Raw genomic sequence first — 18,936 nt, 5'->3', positions numbered from 1 at the left:
TTTGCCTTCTCATCAGTAGACAGTGCTATTGACGCCCAGGAAGCATCACCCTGAGAGTGTATCAATAATGAACAGTGGATGGCCTTGGTGTTCACAGACCTCTGATGACCCGATGCCTTGACACCGTCAAAGCTTCAAGCCAGTTGGCACTTCCTGGCATTCGTACCAAAGTAAGTGTGGTAAAAACACAGGTGCCACATCATCGGTTTCACAGCTGCAGGGGTGCTTATATTGAGAGCTTACTGGCGCAGAGGAAGGAGGAGGAATGATGCACTGCTGTAGACTATCAACCGTTTTAGCGAGCTCCCTATAGTCCAGCACAAACGCATTAGCGAGGACTATGCGAACTGGATCAGGCATTTGCTGCACAAAGAATTCTTCAGAAATAAAGCAAAGATGGTGATTTTCCAGTGAAAACAGCGTGTGATCCAGTTCTGAAGGCATAGCATCACTGAGACTGGGTAAGAAGAGAAACTGTTTGGTGCGCTCAGGCTCTTAAAGTCCAAAAGTCTGTAAAAGGCGAGTTTTCAGTGATCAGTATTTACTGTGTTCAGGCGGCTTGTTCGAGCAGACTCGAATTGCTGAGTGACACTACCACATATTTGGTGTCGTTGGTAGAAATTTCTGACAAAGCAAACTGGGCCTCAGCTCACACAAACCAAGCAACGGCATTTTGCTCCCAAAACTCTGGCAATTTCAGAGTGACTGAATTAACCGACATGTTCGATAACTCTGGAATTGCCCGAGAGTATCGGGGTCACCTACTTAAGTTTCCAGATATAAAGCAAAGTGAGGCATTTTATGTTTAATGAAGCTCATAACGCATTTTATTGAACTCCAAAACCCCAAATACATAAGTGCACTAAAAATCTTTATGTAATAACATCGTCACATCAGACCAGCCTCTTAAAGTGAGACCCCAACTCAATGTTGGCAGTTCTGAATTATGTACATTTCTCCCAATTATGTTACCCTACAACACAGACTGACAGGCTCCAAGTCCAGGACAGGCCACCTCTGGTCAGGTCCCAACCTGGGCAGCAGCAGTATCTGTGCAGAAGAAAGGCCCGACAATCAGCTTCCATATCTTGCCTCGATAACCCTGTGGACTCTCCATAGACCTGCCATGAGTCGATGACAACTCAATCAACAGTATCTACTAGGCAAGAGCACCTTCCCTGTTACACGCATGAGGAAAAAGTGTTTGTGAGATGAAAAGATGGCAGCCCTCTTGTATTGAATGGAGACATTGAAAGTAAAGTTGTTTAAATGAAAGGAAATCTTGTCTTTATTGTCTGAGTGTTAACAGTGGATGGTTCGAGATGGTTCTCAAGAGGGAGGGTGAGCATCCGGATGTCGTGGTCCATGTAGGGACCAATGACATGGGTAGGAAGAGTGAGGAGGTCCTGAAAGGTGAGTTTAGGGAGCTAGGTAGCAAGTTAAAGGACAGGACCTCCAGGATAGCAATCTCAGGATTGCTACCAGTGCCACATGCAGGTGGGTATAGAAATAGTAAGATAGTGCAGATCAACACGTGGCTGAAGACATGGTGCAGGAGGGAGGGCTTCAGATTTATAGATAATTTGGCAGTTCTCCAGGGAAGGGGGGACCTGTTCCGGTGGGAAGGTTTACATCTGAACTGGAGGGGGACAAATATTCTTGCAAATAGGTTTGCTAGAGAGGCTCCAGTGGATTTAAACTACATATGAGGGGGGAAGGGAACCAGAGTGTAGGAACTGATGTATGGGAGAAGGAAGAAAAAGAAGACAGTAAAGTTCTTTGTACTGTTAGAGATAAACACAGAGGAAGAGGTGAAGAATGTCTTAAATGCATTTATTTTAATGCTAGGAGCATTGTAAGAAAGGTGGATGAGCTTAGAGCATGGACTGATACCTGGAAATATGATGTTGTAGCTATTAGTGAAACATGGTTGCAGGAGGGGTGTGATTGGCAACTAAATATTCCTGGATGTCGTTGCTTCAGGTGTGATAGAATCAGAGGGACAAGAGGGGGAGGTGTTGCATTGCTTGTCAGAGAAAATATTACAGCGGTGCTCTGGCAGGATAGATTACAGGGCTCGTCTAGGGAGACTATTTGGGTGGAATTGAGGAATGGGAAAGGTGTAGTAACACTTATCGGGGTGTATTCTAGACTACCTAATGGGGAGCGAGAATTGGAGGAGCAAATTTGCAAGGAGATAGCAGATATCTGTAGTAAGCACAGGGTTGTGATTGTGGGAGATTTTAATTTTCCACACATAGACTGGGAAGCCCATTCTGTAAAAGGGATGAATGGTTTGGAGTTTGTAAAATGTGTGCAGGATAGTTTTTTGCAGCAATACATAGAGGTACCAATTAGAAGGGGCCGTGCTGGATCTCCTGTTAGGGAATGAAATAGGTCGGGTGACAGAGGTATGTGTTGGGGAGCACTTCGGGTCCAGTGATCACAATGCCATTAGTTTCAATATAATTATGGAGAAGGATAGGACTGGACCCAGGGATGAGATTTTTGATTGGAGAAAGGCTAACTTTGAGGAGATGCGAAAGGATTCAAAAGGAGTGTATTGGGACAATTTGTTGTATGGGAAGGATGTAATAGAGAAATGGCGGTCATTTGAACTTGAAATTTTGAGGGTACAGAACCTTTATGTTTCTGTTAGGTTGAAAGGAAAGGTTAAAAGTTTGAGAGAGCCATGGTTTTCAAGGGATATTGGAAACTTGGTTAGGAAAAAGAGAGAGATCTACGATAAATATAGGCAGCATGGAGTAAATGAGGTGCTCGAGGAATATAAAGAATGTAAAAAGTATCTTTAGAAATTTGAAAAGCTAAAAGAAGATACAAGGTTGCTTCGGCAAGTAAGGTGAAAATAAATCCAAAGGGTTTCTACAGTTATATTAATAGCAAAAGGATAGTGAGGGATAAAATTGGTCCCTTAGAGAATCAGAGTGGACAGCTATGTGTGGAGCCGAAAGAGATGGGGGAGATTATGGACAATTTCTTTCCTTCAGTATTCACTAAGGAGAAGGATATTGAATTGTGTAAGGTAAGGGAAACAAGTAGGGAAGTTATGGAAACTATGACGATTAAAGAGGAGGAAGTACTGGTGCTGTTAAGGAATATAAAAGTGGATAAATCTCCAGGTCCTGACAGGATATTCCCGAGGACCTTGAGGGAGGTTAGTGTGGAAATAGCAGTGGCTCTGACAGAAATACTTCAAATGTCATTAGAAACGGGGATGGTGCCGGAGGATTGGCGTATTGCTCATGTGGTTCCATTGTTTAAAAAGGGTTCTAAGAGTAAACCTAGCAATTATAGGCCTGTCAGTTTGACATCAGTGGTGTGTAAATTATTCTTAGAGATGGTTTATATAATTATCTGGATAGACAGGGTCTGATTAGGAGCAGTCAACATGGATTTGTGCGTGGAAGGTCATGTTTGACAAATCTTATTGAATTTTTTGAAGAGGTTCCAAGGAAAGTTGATGAGGGTAAAGCAGTGGATGTTGTCTATATGGACTTCAGTAAGGCCATTGAAAAGGTTCCACATGGAATGTTAGTTAGGAAGGTTCAATAGTTAGGTATTAATATTGAAGTATTAAAATGGATTCAACAATGTCTGGATGGGAGATGCCAGAGAGAAGTAGTGGATAACTGTTTGTCAGGTTGGAGGCCAGTGACTAGTGGTGTGCCTCAGGGATCTGTACTGGGTCCAATGTTGTTTGTCATATACATTAATGATCTGGATGATGGGGTGGTAAATTGGATTAGTAAGTATGCAGATGATACTAAGGTAAGTAGTGTTGTGGATAATGAATTAGGTTTTCAAAGTTTGCAGAGAGATTTAGGCCAGACAGAAGAGTGGGCAGAGCGATGGCAGATGGAGTTTAATGCTGATAAATGAGAGGTGCTACATTTTGGTAGGAATAATCCAAATAGGACATACATGGTAAATGGTAGGGCATTGAAGAATGCAGTAGAACAGAGTGATCAAGGAATAATGGTGCATAGTTCCCTGAAGGTGGAATCTCATGTGGATAGGGTGGTGAAGAAAGCTTTTGGTATGCTGGCCTTTATAAATCAGAGCATTGAGTATAGGAGTTGGGATGTAATGTTAAAGTTGTACAAGGCATTGGTAAGGCCGAATTTGGAATATTGTGTACAGTTCTGCTCACCGAATTAAAGGAAAGATGTGAACAAAATAGAGAGAGTACAGAGGAGATTTACTAGAATGTTACCTGGGTTTCAGCACCTAAGTTACAGGGAAAGATTGAACAAGTTAGGTCTTTATTCTTTGGAGGGTAGAAGGTTGAGGGGGGACTTGATAGAGGTATTTAAAATTATGAGGGGGATAGACAGAGTTGACGTGGATAGGCTTTTTCCATTGAGAGTAGGGGAGATTCAAACAAGAGGACATGAGTTGAGAGTTGGGGGCAAAAGTTTAAGGGTAACATGAGGGGGAATTTCTTTACTCAGAGAGTGGTAACTGTGTGGAATGAGCTTCCAGTAGAAGTGGTAGAGGCAGGTTCGGTATTGTCATTTAAAATAAAATTGGATAGGTATATGGACAGGAAAGGAATGGAGGGTTATGGGCTGAGTGCAGGTCTGTGGGATTAGGTGAGAGTAAGTGTTCAGCACGGACTAGAAGGGCCGAGTTGGCCTGTTTCTGTGCTGTAATTGTTATTTGGTTATAAGATCCCGCCAGCACTGGAGGAGAGCAAGTCTCACGAAAGCTGGAAAAATAGAATTGGAACATGGACTCATGTTACAGTGCTCAAAAAGAACGTGTAAACTCTCACAGTTGTGCTGCTGCTTTTGAGAAGACCAAGAGAGACCGGGATGGGAATTTCAGTTGTAAACTTTAACAAAGATGATGGTAGAATACCCCAATAAATACACTTGACTCTTTTTGTAGGAAGAAAAAGATCTGACTTATGAGGCATATTCAGACATTGACAAAACTTAGAGGCAATTCTAAAACTGTGGCTGACATGATTGATTTTGAACAGAAGTACAGTCACGTGTGTAAATACAAAATGGAACTTCCCCACCGGTCGCACCTTCACACATTGTGAGCCACTGATCGATTCCCCCAAACCCCCACCTTCATGTGGGTGCACAACACTTACAGGAAAGTATTCAGTGACAATGATGGTGAATTTAATTATTGTTTTTACGCAGAGTGGTGAGTGTGTGGAATGGGCTGCTGGCAACTGTGGTGGGGGCAGATACAATAAATTTTCTATGTTTCTATGATGAATTCAGAGATAAAGCAGAGAACTTTAGCATCGAAACAAAGACAACAGTGGCATATAGTCCTTGAAGTCATGGACTTCTGGATCAGCGCAATCAAATGCTTACTGAAATAATGCTGAAGGTAAAGAAAAGCAATGGCTGTGGTTGGACCAGCCCTGGACTGGGTTCCTATGGTGAAGTATAGCAAGCACAATGTACACACCTACAGTTGGGGTTTGTCCAGAATCCAACCCTTCCCTCTGCACTGGTTGACAGACCACCGGCTCTAGCGGGCACTACAAGGAGTGACTGGGATGGGAAACGTATTTCAGATTGCATCCATCAAGGAAGCCTCTCACTGAGGCAGAGTGTTCGGAGAGAATTCGAAGAGCACTGAGGGCACAGGTCCGTCCTACAGATGACAAATATGTTAGAGGGAACAAGGAGCAGATTGTACAGATGGAAAGATCCTGGAGTTGCCATTGGTCAAGATGGAGTTGTGGTATTCATGAGGCAGATGTGAGGGTGCATCATTCCAGACTCTGTACAGCACAGCTGAGGACCATCAGAACTCCATAGTGATTGATACAAAAGTGAAAAGCACTGACCGGTACACAGTCACATGCACAGACAGGGATGAGGTAAAAGCAGCTAAGGGCCCCAGAGAGTTGCTCAGCAGTGGCAGAGACAGTGCAGTGGGGACTCAATAGACTTGTCTGAACAGAAATCATCACGTGCAAAGACAACATGGACTATACCTCGTCCCACCCTGTTACTTGTAAAAGCACCACCCTTTTCTCTCAATCCCTCCAGCTCCGCTGCGTCTGCTCTCAGGATGAGGCTTTTCATTCCAGAACGAAGGCGATGTTCTCCTTAAGAGAAAGGGGCTTCCCTTCCTCCACCATCAACGTAGTCCTTAACTACATCTCTTCCATTTCATGCACATTTGCCCTCACCTCATCCTCCTGCCACCCCACCAGGGCTAGAGTGCCTCTTCTCCTCATCCACCACCCCATCAGCCTCCACATCCAGCACATAATTGTCTGTAACTTCCCCCACCTCCAGTGGGACCCCACCACCAACCACATGCTTCCCTCCCCCTAACCTTCCGCAGGGATTGCTCTCCACGTAACTCCCTTGTCCATTCGTCCCTCCCCACTGATCTCCCTCCTGGCACTTACCCTTGCAAGCGGAACAGCTCCTACACTTGCCCCTACACCTGCTCCCTCACTACCATTCAGGGCTCCAAACAGGCCTTCCGGGTGAGGTGACACTTCACCTGCGAGTCTGTTGGGGTCATCTACTGTGTCCGGTGCTCCTGGTGTGGCCTCCTGAGATCAGACGCTGATTGGGAGATCACTTTGCTGAGAACCTATGGTCCATCCACCAGAAAAAGTGGGATCTCCCAATGGCCACCCATTTTATTTCCACTTCCCATTCTGATATGACAGTCCACAGCCTCCTCTATTGCCACGATGAAGCCACACTCAGGTTGGAGGATCAACACCTTATATTCCGTCTGGGTAGCCTCCAACCTGATGGCATGAACATCGATTTCTCGAACCCAACCCTCCCTTACCATCCCCTATTCCCATTTCCCTCTCTTACCTACCTATCAGTTCCTTGTGGTGCTCCTCCCCCTTTTCTTTCGTCCATGGCCCTCTGTCCTCTCCTATCAGACTCCCCCCTTCTCCAGCCCTGTATCTCTTTCACCATCAACTTCCCAGCTCTTTACCCTGGTTTCACCTATCACCGCCTGGTTCTTTATCTCCTCCCTCACTTTCTTCCTCTGACTTCTCATCTTTTTTCCAGACGTGTTGAGTGGTCTTGGCCCAAAACATCAACTGTACTCTTTTCCATAGATGCTGCTTGGCAAGTTCCTCTAGCATTTTGTGTGTGTTGCTAGGGTCAGATTCTATGGGTGGCAAGGCAGAGCAGACCTGAAATCATGTTTGACACCTACAACTTGGCACCCAGCACAAAAACATGCCAAAGAACAAACCTCACATGAGGCAAACAAGATAATGCACAGGATTCAACTGAAAAAAGTAATCTTGAAGATTCAACAGCTTGGAAAAGATAGCTCATTGTCTTCAGCAATGCCTCTCTTGGAAATCTTCCTGATGGATGTGTTCAATGGGGACACTTTATTGCACTGATGGGAGAAGAGGTCAGATTTTCACCTCTCTATTGGCAATCAAGAAGAGATGTACAGAGTACACAGACGGGAGAAACCCTTGCAATGTCTGAAGGTATTGACAATGCTGTTTTTTCTGGCTACTTTCTATTCCCAGTTTTTCCATGGTGACCTAAAGATGGACAGTTTACAGATAACTTGTGCCACAGACAACTCCTCTCTGGTTGGTGCCACCAAATCCACCAAGTGAGATACAGAGAAGGGGCTTCGTCTGGAAATGAGCAGCATCCAGGGACAGGAAATTCATCACATGCTGTGCTGGACTGCGAAGGAACAACGAGCTGACTGTCTCACAAGGAAGGGAGCTCCAGCTCTCGTGCTGCTAAAGGCCCTTAATGAAGGCATTTGGTACCTTACGAACAGCAAAGTTTAGACCATAAGATATAGAAGCAGCATTAGGCCAATTGGCCCATTGAGTCTGCTCTGCTCTTTCACCTTGGCTCATCATTTCTCCTCTCAGCCCCAATCTCCTGGCTTCTTCCTGCATCCCTTCATGCCCTGACCAATCAAGAATTTATCAATCCCTGCCTTAAATATACAGAAATACTTGGCCTCCACAGGCACCTGTGGCAAAGAATTTCAGATTCATCACCCTCTGGATAAAGAAATTCCTCCTCATCTCAGTTCTAAAAGGATACCCCTCTATTCTGAGGCTGTGCCCTCCGGTGTTAGACTCTTCCACCATAGGAAACATCCTCTCCGCGACCACTCTATCAAGGCCTTTCACCATTTGATTGGTCACCATGGTCACTGCACGTTCTTCTGAATTCTAGTGAATACAGGCCCAGAGCCATCAAACAAGAGAAAATCTGCAGATGCTGGAAATCCAAGCAACGCACACAAATGCTGGAGGAACTCAACAGGTCAGGTAGCATCGATGCAAAAAAGTATAGGCAATGTTTCAGGCCGAAACACCAGCAGGACTGGAGAAAAATGGCTGATGAATAGATTTAACAGCTGGGGGTAGGGGAGAGGGAATCACTGGGTAGTAAGTGAAACCGGGAGAGCTTTGAGGGCATGGCTAGGATTAGTGCAGGTTCTCATACAAGTATTTTTGTGAACCTCCTTTCAACCCTCTGCAGTTTCAGCAGATCCTTTCTGAGCGCTAATTCTCATATCCTAATGGACAGTTGAATTAGCTCTAAATTTTTTATTTTTTTTAAAATATACTCATAAAAAAGGATGGGAGATTGTTGAGTTCTAAGTAAGTATTTAGTGGGCTTACAGACTTTCCCTGTTACGTGCATGCACTCCGGAGGATTGTGGGGATAAAAGGTAGCGGCTGTCACGTATTGAACAGAGACATTGAAAGTAAAGTTGCTTAAATGAAAGAAAAACTTGTCTTTGCTGTTTGAGCATTAACACCCAGTCCCTGGCTCAGACCTGCAGACTCACAGACTTTGGGCCTCTGATCTCCAGACAAGGTGACCCAGAGTCTTCGACCTCCAGTTATCAACCTCTGGACTTTGAACTGCCCTCCAGACTTTGCCAGCCCCTGTGTATCGACCCCGTAACTTGCTAATACAGATTTGTCCTTCGGGCCTTGACTTTTGGACACGTGGCCTCCAATCTTTTTGACCCAGGCCCTCGTGACTCCTTTGGGCCTTTCCCCATATCTTTGACCTTCAGGCACTCTAAACTTTGCCCTCCGAACTTCACCAATGTTTGGGTAGTGACCCCATCATGGGTTTGACATTCAGACCCTGACTTCTGGACTCACAAGGACCTCTGTCCCTCAGGGGCCTGAGGTAGTGAGTGTCACTAGCCGTCCTGACTCCCGACCGTACCCACAGCTCACCGACCTGAGACTCACTGACCTGGGGACCTCAGCACCTGCTGACCCAGTCTCCTGGATCACTCATATTCGACTGCGGAACTTGGACTCAAAGCCCTGCTCACACTCTTCATGTACTACCAGACATCTAATACCTTTCCCCCCTGTTCACTCACTCCCTGCGCTCTCCCTTATGACTTAACAGATTGCACCTCATGCATTGGTCCCATTTGGTTACAATGACCACTGTCATCACCCACATCCCCCGTCTCCCTTGCCGATCAGGGCCCTGCCTCTGCCCGATCACAGCTGAAGCAAGAACATACTGCAGGGAGATGGGAGTAGTTTGGACTGGCAGAGACATTGTGGGCTGAAGGGTCTGCTCCTGTGCTGTACTGTTCTGTGTTCTAATACAACACAGTAACAGGCCCTTCAGCCCACATTGCCTGTGCTGACCATCTGCTCATGAACCATATCTCTTCTCTCTCCTGATGAAACGTCATCACTACCTCCTCCCATAGATGCTGTCTGGCCTGCTGAGTTCTGCCAGCATTTTGTGTTTTTTATTTATTTCCAGCACCTGCGGATTCACTCGTGTTCCCTTCTTTCTCAGCCTGTTTATGTGTCTAAATGCCTCTTAAATGTCACCTAAGCTGATTTCACTACTTCTCCAGCAGCATGTTCCAGTCCCCTACAAATCTGTGTAAAAAAGCAAATTTTCCTTGCATAAAACACATAGAAACTGCTGGAAGCACTCAGCCAATCAGACAGCATCTATGGATGGAATAAAGAGGCAACATTTCAGGCCAAGATCTTCCATTGGGACTGGGTTCTTGGCCCAAAAATTCAGCTCCAGCAGTTTGTGTGTGTTGCATTGCATTTCCAGCACCCGCAGAATCTTTTGTGCTTATGACTTGTCTTATAAATCTCCTTTAAACTTCCCCATTCTCACCTTAAACCTCTGCCCCCTTGTATTTGACAATTCCACCTAGAGAGTGGGACACTGATTATCTGGAGCTATAAACCCAACACGCTGGAGGGACTCAGCGCATCTACGGAGAGGATAAACAGTTGATGTTTCGGTCTGAGACCCTTCATCAGAACTGATTGTCTGTATCTCTTATAATGTTATAAGCTTGCCCCTGCTTTTAATTCCTTAATCTGGGCAGCCAAATTCCCCTAACCAACCAGAACACGAAAGACTCAGAGATGGATTAGATGAAGAAGGAAATGGTGGTTTTAATGGGTTTCACAACCTCAGTAAGTGTTTCATTTCGAGACCGATCAACATTTATCACCTTCCTCTAAGGAGTTGGTGGCGAACCGTCCCGTTGATTGTGTGGGGAAGGTTGTGGGCCTGGTTTAGACTGGGCTGTGATGGGCTGGAATGGTGCATCACTTGAAGAGGACAGCAACAGTACCCAATTGCACAGCTGCCACGCAGTTCCAGTGAAACGGTTCGGACGCTGTCAGCTGGAGCTGGCTGTGTGGGCTTCCCCTGGGCACTTGCATCCCAGGTCAGGAGGCAAAGTCACAGTTGTAAATTGCCACTAGTGTAGGCAGTGTGCACAATCGTGAGAGAGAGCAATATGGTAGTGAAGCAGTTAGCATTATGCTTCACAGCACCAGTAATCAGAAGATCGGGGTTCCTTTCCCAACGCCATCTGTAAGGAGTTAATATATCCTTCCCATGACCATGCTGGTCCCCTCTGGTTTCCTCTCTCATTCCAAAAACCTGTGGGCTGGGGTCAGTAAGCTGTGGGCATGCTACGTTAGCACCAGAAACGTGGCTACACTTACACATTGCCCCAGCACTTCCTGGAGTCATGGAAAAGTGCAGCAAAGCAACAGGCCCTTTGGCCCATCTCAACCATGCCAAACCATTTAAGCTGCATACACCCATTGACCTGCACCCAGAGCTCAGCCCTCCATACTCTGCCACCCATATATCCATCCAAACTTGTGTAAGACATTGAAATGGAGTTTGCACGCACGATTGCTCTGGCAGCTCGTCACACACTCTCATGACCCTCCAACTAAAGAGGTTTCCCCTCATGGTCCCCCTAAATTTTTTAATCTTTCCATCTTAACGCCTGACGTCTGATTGTAGTACCACCCAACCTCAGTGGAAAAAGCCTGCTTGCATTTATGCCTCATAGTTGTGTATGCCCCCATCAAATCTCCCTTCAATCTTCTATGTTCCAAGGAATGAAGTCCTAACCCATTCGATCTTTTCCTTGTAACTCATGTCCTCCGGTCCTGGCAACATCCTTGTAAATCTTCTCTATACTCTTTCAATCTTATTTACATTTTTCCTGTAGGTAGGTGACCAGAACTGCTCACAATACTCCCAATTAGGCCTCACCAATATCTTGTACAAGTTCAACACAATATCCCATCTCCTGTACTCAATAATTTGATTTATGAAGGCCAATATGCCTCTTTATGACCCTATCTACTTGTTTTACCACTTTCGATGAATTATGGACCTGTATTCCCAGATCTCCTTGTTCTACCACACATCTCTCCCATTCAACGCAAGACCTACCAAACCTGTTTGGTCCTACCAAAGTTGCACTTGTCCACATTAAATTCCATCTGCCATATTTCAGCCTACTTTTCCAGCTGGTGCAGATGCCACTGCAGGCTCTAATAGTTTCTCTTGCTGTCAACTACACCCACAATCTTGGTGTCATCCACAAATTTGCTAATCCTCAACCACATTATCATCCCAATCATTGATATCAATGACATACACTAATGAGCCCAGCACTGATCCCTGCGGAGCACCACTAGTCACAGGCCTACAGTCAGAGAGGCAACCATCTACTACCACTCCCTGGCTTTTCCAATATCTAATCCAATTTACTACCTCACCTTGAATGCCAAATAACTGAACTTTCTTGACCAAACTCCCATGGGAGATCTTGTCAAATTCCTTGCTAAAGTCCATGTAGACAACGTTCAATACCTTGCCTTTATCCATTTTCCTGGTAACTTCTTTTAAAAAAAACTATGAGATTAAGTAGACAATACCTACCATGCACAAAGCAATATTGACTGTCCTTAATCAGTCCATGTCTATCCAAATACTTATATCTTCATTCCCTTAAAATACTTTCCAATAACTTCTCACCTACTGATGTCAGGCTCACTGGCCTATAATCTCCAAGTTCATTTTTAGAGTCTTTCTCACACTAGCTCTCCTCCAATCCTCCGGTACCTCACCTGTTGCTAAAGATGATTTAACTATCTCTGCCGGGGCTCCTGCAATTTCAGCATCTGCCTCCCACCGGTCTGAGGGAACAACTTGTCAGGCCCTAAAGATTGATCCACTCTAACTTGCAGACACCTCCTCCTCTGTGATCAGCAAAGTGTCCATGACCTCGCTGCTGCTTTGCCTCACTTCTACCGACTCTCTGTCTGTCTCCTGACTGAAAACAGATGTAAAGATGCATAGATTACCAGTCTGATCTTATCCCTTGCGATCCTTTTGTTCTTAAAATATCTGTAGAATCCCTTGGGATTCTCCTTCATCTTGTCTGCTGGGGCAACCTCCTGCCTTCTTTTAGCCCTCCGGATTTCTTTCTTAAATGTTCTCTGGCATTTCATATACTCCATAAGTTCTGTGCACCTCTTTTTCTTTCTTAACCAAGTCCTCACTATCGCTCAAAACTCATGGTTCCCTACATCTGTTATCTTTACCGTTTATTCTGACAAGCTCTGGACTCTCAAAGTTTCACTTTTGAAGGCCTCCCACTACATACACCTTTGCCAGAAAACAGCCTGTCCCAATCCTCACTTGCCAGATCAGTTTCTGATACCATCAAAATTGACCTTTCTCCAATTTAGATTCTTAATCTGTGGACCAGACCTGTCTTTTTCCATATTTACTTTATGATCACTAAGTGCAAAGAGTTCACCGACACAAAATCCTGCCAGCTACCCGGTCTCATTCACTAATTGAAAATAACACTGGACATCACTGGCATGGATTAAGGAAGGCATTTGACAGAATCTATCCCATCTAGTATGGGAGTCCCAGTCAATAGGGGGAATGTTAAAATCACCCTCTATAACAACCTCATGTTTCTTGCAACAACCAGCCATCTGCGTACAAGTTTGTTGCTCCAAATGGCATGGATGGTCTGTAACATAGCCCCATTAATGTGGTCATACCTTTCTTATTCCTCATCTCCACCCATAAAGCCTCACTGAACGAGTTCTCCAGTCTGTCCTGACTCAGCACTCCTTTGACATTTTCCCTGACTCATAACACCACCCCTCCCCCTTTAAACCCTCCTGCCCTGTCATGTCTAAGTTAACAGAACCCAGAACACCGAGCTGCCAGTCCTGCCCCCCCCCGCAGCCAAGTCTCACTAATGGCGACAATATCATGATTCCGCACCCCGAGCTCGTCTGCCTGTCCCGCGATACTTCATGCGTTGAAAAATGCAGCTCAGAACATCAGTTCCACCGTGTTCAACCTTTGACCCCTGACTTTGTCTCAGGTCTTAACAACATCTCTCCACGATTTGCTCCTGCACTCTGGTTCCCATCCCCCTGCAGCTCTAGTTTAAACTGCCCCCACCCCACCCCACCGCCAGCAGCACTAGCAAGCCTTCCGGCTGGGACATTAGCCCCCACCCGCCCAGGTTCAAACCGCCCCTTCCATACAGGTTCCACCTTCCCTGGAAGAGAGCCTGACGCCCCCCCCCCCCCCCCCCCCCGTATACCAACTCCTTAGCCACTTGTTAAACTGCACAATCTTTGTACTTCTGGCCTCATTAGCCCTGTCCTTTAACTTATCCCTCAACTTACCTTGCAAAACCTGGTTATTCTTCCTACCTACGTCATGTTACTTGTATGGACCACCGCTTCTGGCTGTTCACCCTCCCACTTCAGAAAGCTGAGGACTCCATCCTGGGTGCGCTGGACCCTGGCACCTGGGAGGCACCACGCCATCCGGGAATCTCGTCCTTGTCCACATAACCTCCTTTCTGTTCACCTAACTAACGAATTCCCTGTCACCACAGCTCGCCTCTGCTCTTTCAGAGTCACCGAGCCAGACTCAGTATCACAGACCTGGCCGCCCTGACTCCCCCACACACACACACACCATACCTGTTGTTATCCTGGGGCTGTGAAGATCGCCAATGCAAACGACACGTTTCTATATTTCATGAGATTATAAAACACGTCCTTTCTTAGCTGTGGGTTTCTCCCTGTCCCATCAGCATTCATCAATCCTCGTGTCCATCTCCACAAACCCGGAGGCCTGTCAGCAACACTGGCTCGCACATCTCCAGTTTACATTTCTCATACTCGTGTCCAATCTTCTCCTCCGTCCAGATTACCCCTAATCTTGACCCACCCTGCTCACCGCCCCTCCCCGCCACTTGCTGAAGGAATGTAGCCAGGTTTACATAAAGTAGCACCGTAATGTCCTTTTGACTGGGTCACCGAGTGGACCCACCCGCGCAGCAAGGCGCCGCTTACCTGGGACATGTCCGCCCTGTGTCCCGGCAGCTGTTTCTGTACACTGCCCCGGGCCACGGAGAGTCAATGAGGAAAGGGAAATGGAATAACGAAGCGTCACTTTGTCCGTTTTGCCATCAAACCGTTAACCCTTTCAATCCTATGCCGATTCAGTTACTGCCCAGCCGAGGGTGTGTCTCCCCCTCCATACATGGTTCGGGGCAGAATCTGGGGGTGGTTTTTGGGAATCTGGGAGCGCTGCCAATTAAATGAACACACAGGGAAACCACAAGTCTGCCTCCTTAACTGTACTTTATTCACCAACTACGTGGTTCAAACAGGGCTCATTAACTTACTTAGTTACACAACTCTTTACTCCAAATCCGGCCACTTGTTACCCACAGAGATGAACGCGACGTGCTGACTTCTTCAGCTGAAAGATCTGGTCTGTTCTGCAGCTGTCAGTCATCCCGGGAGGGAGGCCCCTTGCTCCCTTCCACACGCGGCTTTGATTCGGGGGTCAATCCATCTCCTCCTCGGCTTCTCCCTGTCATGCTTATCACGGTTTAAGTTACCGGTACACGTATCCGGAAATGTTTGTGCACGTCAGATCATCTTTATCTGTTTTCCTCAGGAAAGTCTTCAGGGCTGGCCAGCTACTCCAGTTCAGACGGAGCCCGGCTCCTCCCTCACACTGACACAAACCAGATGTGACAATGTCAGCGTGTCCTCACTTCACCTTATCCTCAACAGGTCTCCATCTTTCCTTTTCATCTAGTTAACTCTTCAATCTCTCTCTGTCTCTACTTCTCACCTTCTCTCTGTCTCTCTATGTGTCTCTGTCCCCCCCCCCCATATATATATATACTGTCTCATTGCCTTTCTCTATCCCCGTGTGTGTGTCTCTCTCTCTTTGCCTCTGTGTGTGTGTGTGTGTGTGTGTGTGTCCTTCTCTGTCTCTCCCATTGCAGAAGGAATCTGTGACTCTTGAGAAGAGAGCATCAATGAGGCCAAATCAGGTTGGCCGCTGAAGAACGGAACGTAACAGAGTGGGTTACACTACATGTGAAGGTAGAGTAGGGGAAATGGAAACAGATGTCTTAACTCAATATTTATCCTTTCTTTATAGGCAGCTTGTCTGTGAAATGCTGAAATTTAAATGACTAACTTCCATTCTGGCCTTTGAGTAAGATCTGTGTGGGAGATCAGACAGCGATGGGTTTGTCCCTACCACTATCAGCTTGTTAAAGCTGAAAACACAAATGAGTTGATGGGGCAAACTGACTTTGTGTTGCTCTGTGATAAACAGTAATGGCAGTGTGGAGTTTACCAGTGCATGTGGAGCCTGGCCTGGTCATGGCTCAGCTTCAGTTGGTTACTTTTACTTTCATTGTGATGCCTTTTGGGACAGCGTGGGCTGTTAGCAATCAAGTTAGGCTTCAGGGTTTAGGGACAGGGAGGACAGAGAGTTAGAGGACAAGGGCACTAGAAACATAGAAAAATTACAGCACAATACAGGCCCTTCAGCCCACAAAGTTGTGCCAAACACGTCCCTACCTTAGAAAGTACTAGGCTTCCCCATAGTCCTCTATTTTTCTAAGCTCCATGCACCTATCTAAAAGTCTCTTAAAAGGCCCTATCGTATCTGCTTCCACCACCGTTGCCAGCAGCCCATTCCACACACTCACCATACCCTGAGTAAAAAACTTACCCCTGACATCTCCTCTGTAGCTACTTCCCAGCACCTGAAACCTGTGTCCTCTTGCGGCAAACATTTCAGCCCTGGGAAAAAGCCTCTGCCTATCCACACGATCAATGCCTCTGATCATCTTATACACCTCAGTCAGGTCACTTATCAAATGCCTTGCTGAAATCTATATACATTACATCTGCTACTTTTCCTTCATCAACTTGTTTAGTCACATCCTCAAAAAATTCAATCAGGCTCGTAATGCACGACCTGCCTTTGACAAAGCCATGCTGACTATTCCTAATCATATTATGCCTCTCCAAATATTCATAAATCCTGCCTCTCAGGATCTTCTCCATCAACTTACCAACCACTGAAGTAAAACTCACTGGTCTATAATTTCCTGGGCTATCTCTACTCCCTTTCTTGAATAAAGGAACAACATCCGCAACCCTCCAATCCTCCGGAAATTCTCCTGTCCCCATCGATGATGCAAAGATCATTGCCAGAGGCTCAGCAATCTCCTCCCTCACCTCCCACAGTAGCCTGGGGTACATCTCATCCGGTCTCGGCGACTTATCCAACTTGATGCTTTCCGAAAGCTCCAGCACATCCTTTTCCTTGATATCTATGTGATCAAGCTTTTCAGTCTGCTGCAAGTCTGCACTACAATCACCAAGATCCTTTTCCACAGTGAACAATGAAGTAAAGTATTCATTAAGTACCTCTGCTATCTTCTCCGGTTCCATACACACTTGCCCACTGTCACACTTGATTGGTCCTATTCTCTCACATCTTATCCTCTTGCTCTTCACCACCAGTCTCTCAGACCCATAAAAATCAGGCCTCCAATGTCCAGCCCCTGGACCAGACTCGCAAGCCTTGGGCTTCCGTCTTCGACCGGCTAAATCCAGACTCACTGAACTCTGAACTCGGCCCTTCCCTCCCGACCTCAGCAGTCTCTTCCCCCCATTAGAAATATGCACTGCACATATCGTCCCTGATCCCTGTGACCTCTTCGGCCCATCAGACAGGTGGTACTGTAGCATTCGAACCAGGACCGTTAGGGTAGGGAACAGTCTCTTCCCCCAGACCGTGAGACCACTGAACTCCCTGCCACTACCAGTGACCAGTTATACATTCTAAATGCACATTACTCTTTGTTAATTTCTTTGTGGTAGTACTACGCTTTGTGTTCTGTGTTGTGCACCTTGGTCTGGAGGAACATTATCTTGTTTGGCCTGACGAATGATAATAAACTTGAAATTGAACTTGAATTATTAACCCCAGGATTCTCCCTCCAATCAAGGGCTTCTGGCCTCACACAGACGTCTGATTCCTCGTGACTCCCACCCCATACGACCTGCCATCCCTGACCAGGGCACCTGAGACCAGCTGGCCTGGGGATCGCTGTTCTCTTCAGCATCTGCCAACTTGACTTCCGGGGGATCGTTGACTGAAGACCATGGACTCCGAGCACAAGTTTATTTACGGATGTTTTATTTAGTGCAGAGGATGAGAAGTGACCTGATTGAGGTGTATAAGATGTTGAGAGGCATTGATCATGTAGATAATCAGAGGCTTTTTCCCAGGGCTGAAACGGTTTCCACAAGAGGACGCAGCTTTCAGTTGCTGGGGAGCAGGTACAGAGGAGATGTCAGGGGTAAGTTTTTTACTCAGGGTATGGTGAGTGTGTGGAATGGGCTGCTGGCAACGGTGGTGGAAGCAGATACGATAGGGTCTTTTAAGAGACTTTTAGATAGGTGCACGGAGCTTAGAAAAATAGAGGACTATAGGTAAGCCTAGTACTTTCTAAGGTAGGGACATGTTCGGCACAACTTTGTGGCCTGTATTGTGCTGTAGGTTTTCTATGTTTCTATGAAGGCATGTTTGTGTGTGTATCTGTCTGTGTGTGAGATGGTGTGTCTGTTTTTGTTTGTGTGTGTGTTTCTGTTTGTATGTGTGTGTGCGGGAGAGTGTGTGAGTGGGTGAGTGTGTGCTTGTGTGTGTGTGAGTTGAGTGTGTGTTTGTGTGTATGAGTGTGTGTGTATGAGAGTGTGTGTGTGCAAATGGGGTTGTGTGTGAGTGGGTGTGTGTGAGAGAGTATGTGTGTGTGTGTGTGCGAGGGTGTGAATGGAGTTTGTTTTGCTGTCGTTTTTGCTTGTGTTGTTTTGCTGAATGCTGAGAACATGCTATGTTGGCTCTGGAATGTGTGGTGTTGCACGTGGGCTGCCCTGTCACATCCTTGTGTATGTTGTTGAAAATGCAAATGAAACATTTTATTGTCCATTTCAATGTACACATGATAAGTAAATCAGTCTGTAACTGGATTTATAACCTTTAGCGTAGCATGGAAGGATGGGATTAGCCATGACCAGACAGCTGCCCGCGGTGGAACACCAGCACAAGAACAGAACTTGGGTAAGCTGACAGAATTGATAAGCTGGTATGTCTGCTGGACATTTGATGAGGGAATTAAGCTGTGCATTGGTTCCCCATGTAGGGGCTTTGTACATCCTCATACAGTGGCCTCAGCATCCAGAACCGTTGAAGGCTGCTCAACTGT

The 18,936-nt window shown here is 46.2% G+C and overlaps 1 protein-coding gene across 1 annotated transcript in view; it reads right to left on the bottom strand.

Moving 5' to 3' along the window:
- LOC132389288 (myeloid cell surface antigen CD33-like) overlaps positions 1–14,763 on the bottom strand; it is a 114,947-nt gene extending 100,184 nt beyond the window's left edge. The window contains exon 1 of the mRNA XM_059961790.1: positions 14,702–14,763. Within this exon, the coding sequence (XP_059817773.1) occupies positions 14,702–14,710 (9 nt within the window). The 5' untranslated portion in view covers positions 14,711–14,763. The remainder of the gene's footprint in view (positions 1–14,701) is intronic.
- Positions 14,764–18,936: the final 4,173 nt, after the last annotated feature.

This window comes from Hypanus sabinus, unplaced genomic scaffold (genome assembly GCF_030144855.1).
Source record: "Hypanus sabinus isolate sHypSab1 unplaced genomic scaffold, sHypSab1.hap1 scaffold_526, whole genome shotgun sequence".
NCBI classification, from domain to species: Eukaryota; Metazoa; Chordata; class Chondrichthyes; order Myliobatiformes; family Dasyatidae; genus Hypanus; species Hypanus sabinus.
Note: the sequence above shows the minus strand (reverse complement) of the source record. Positions and strands in the feature narration are given on the sequence as shown.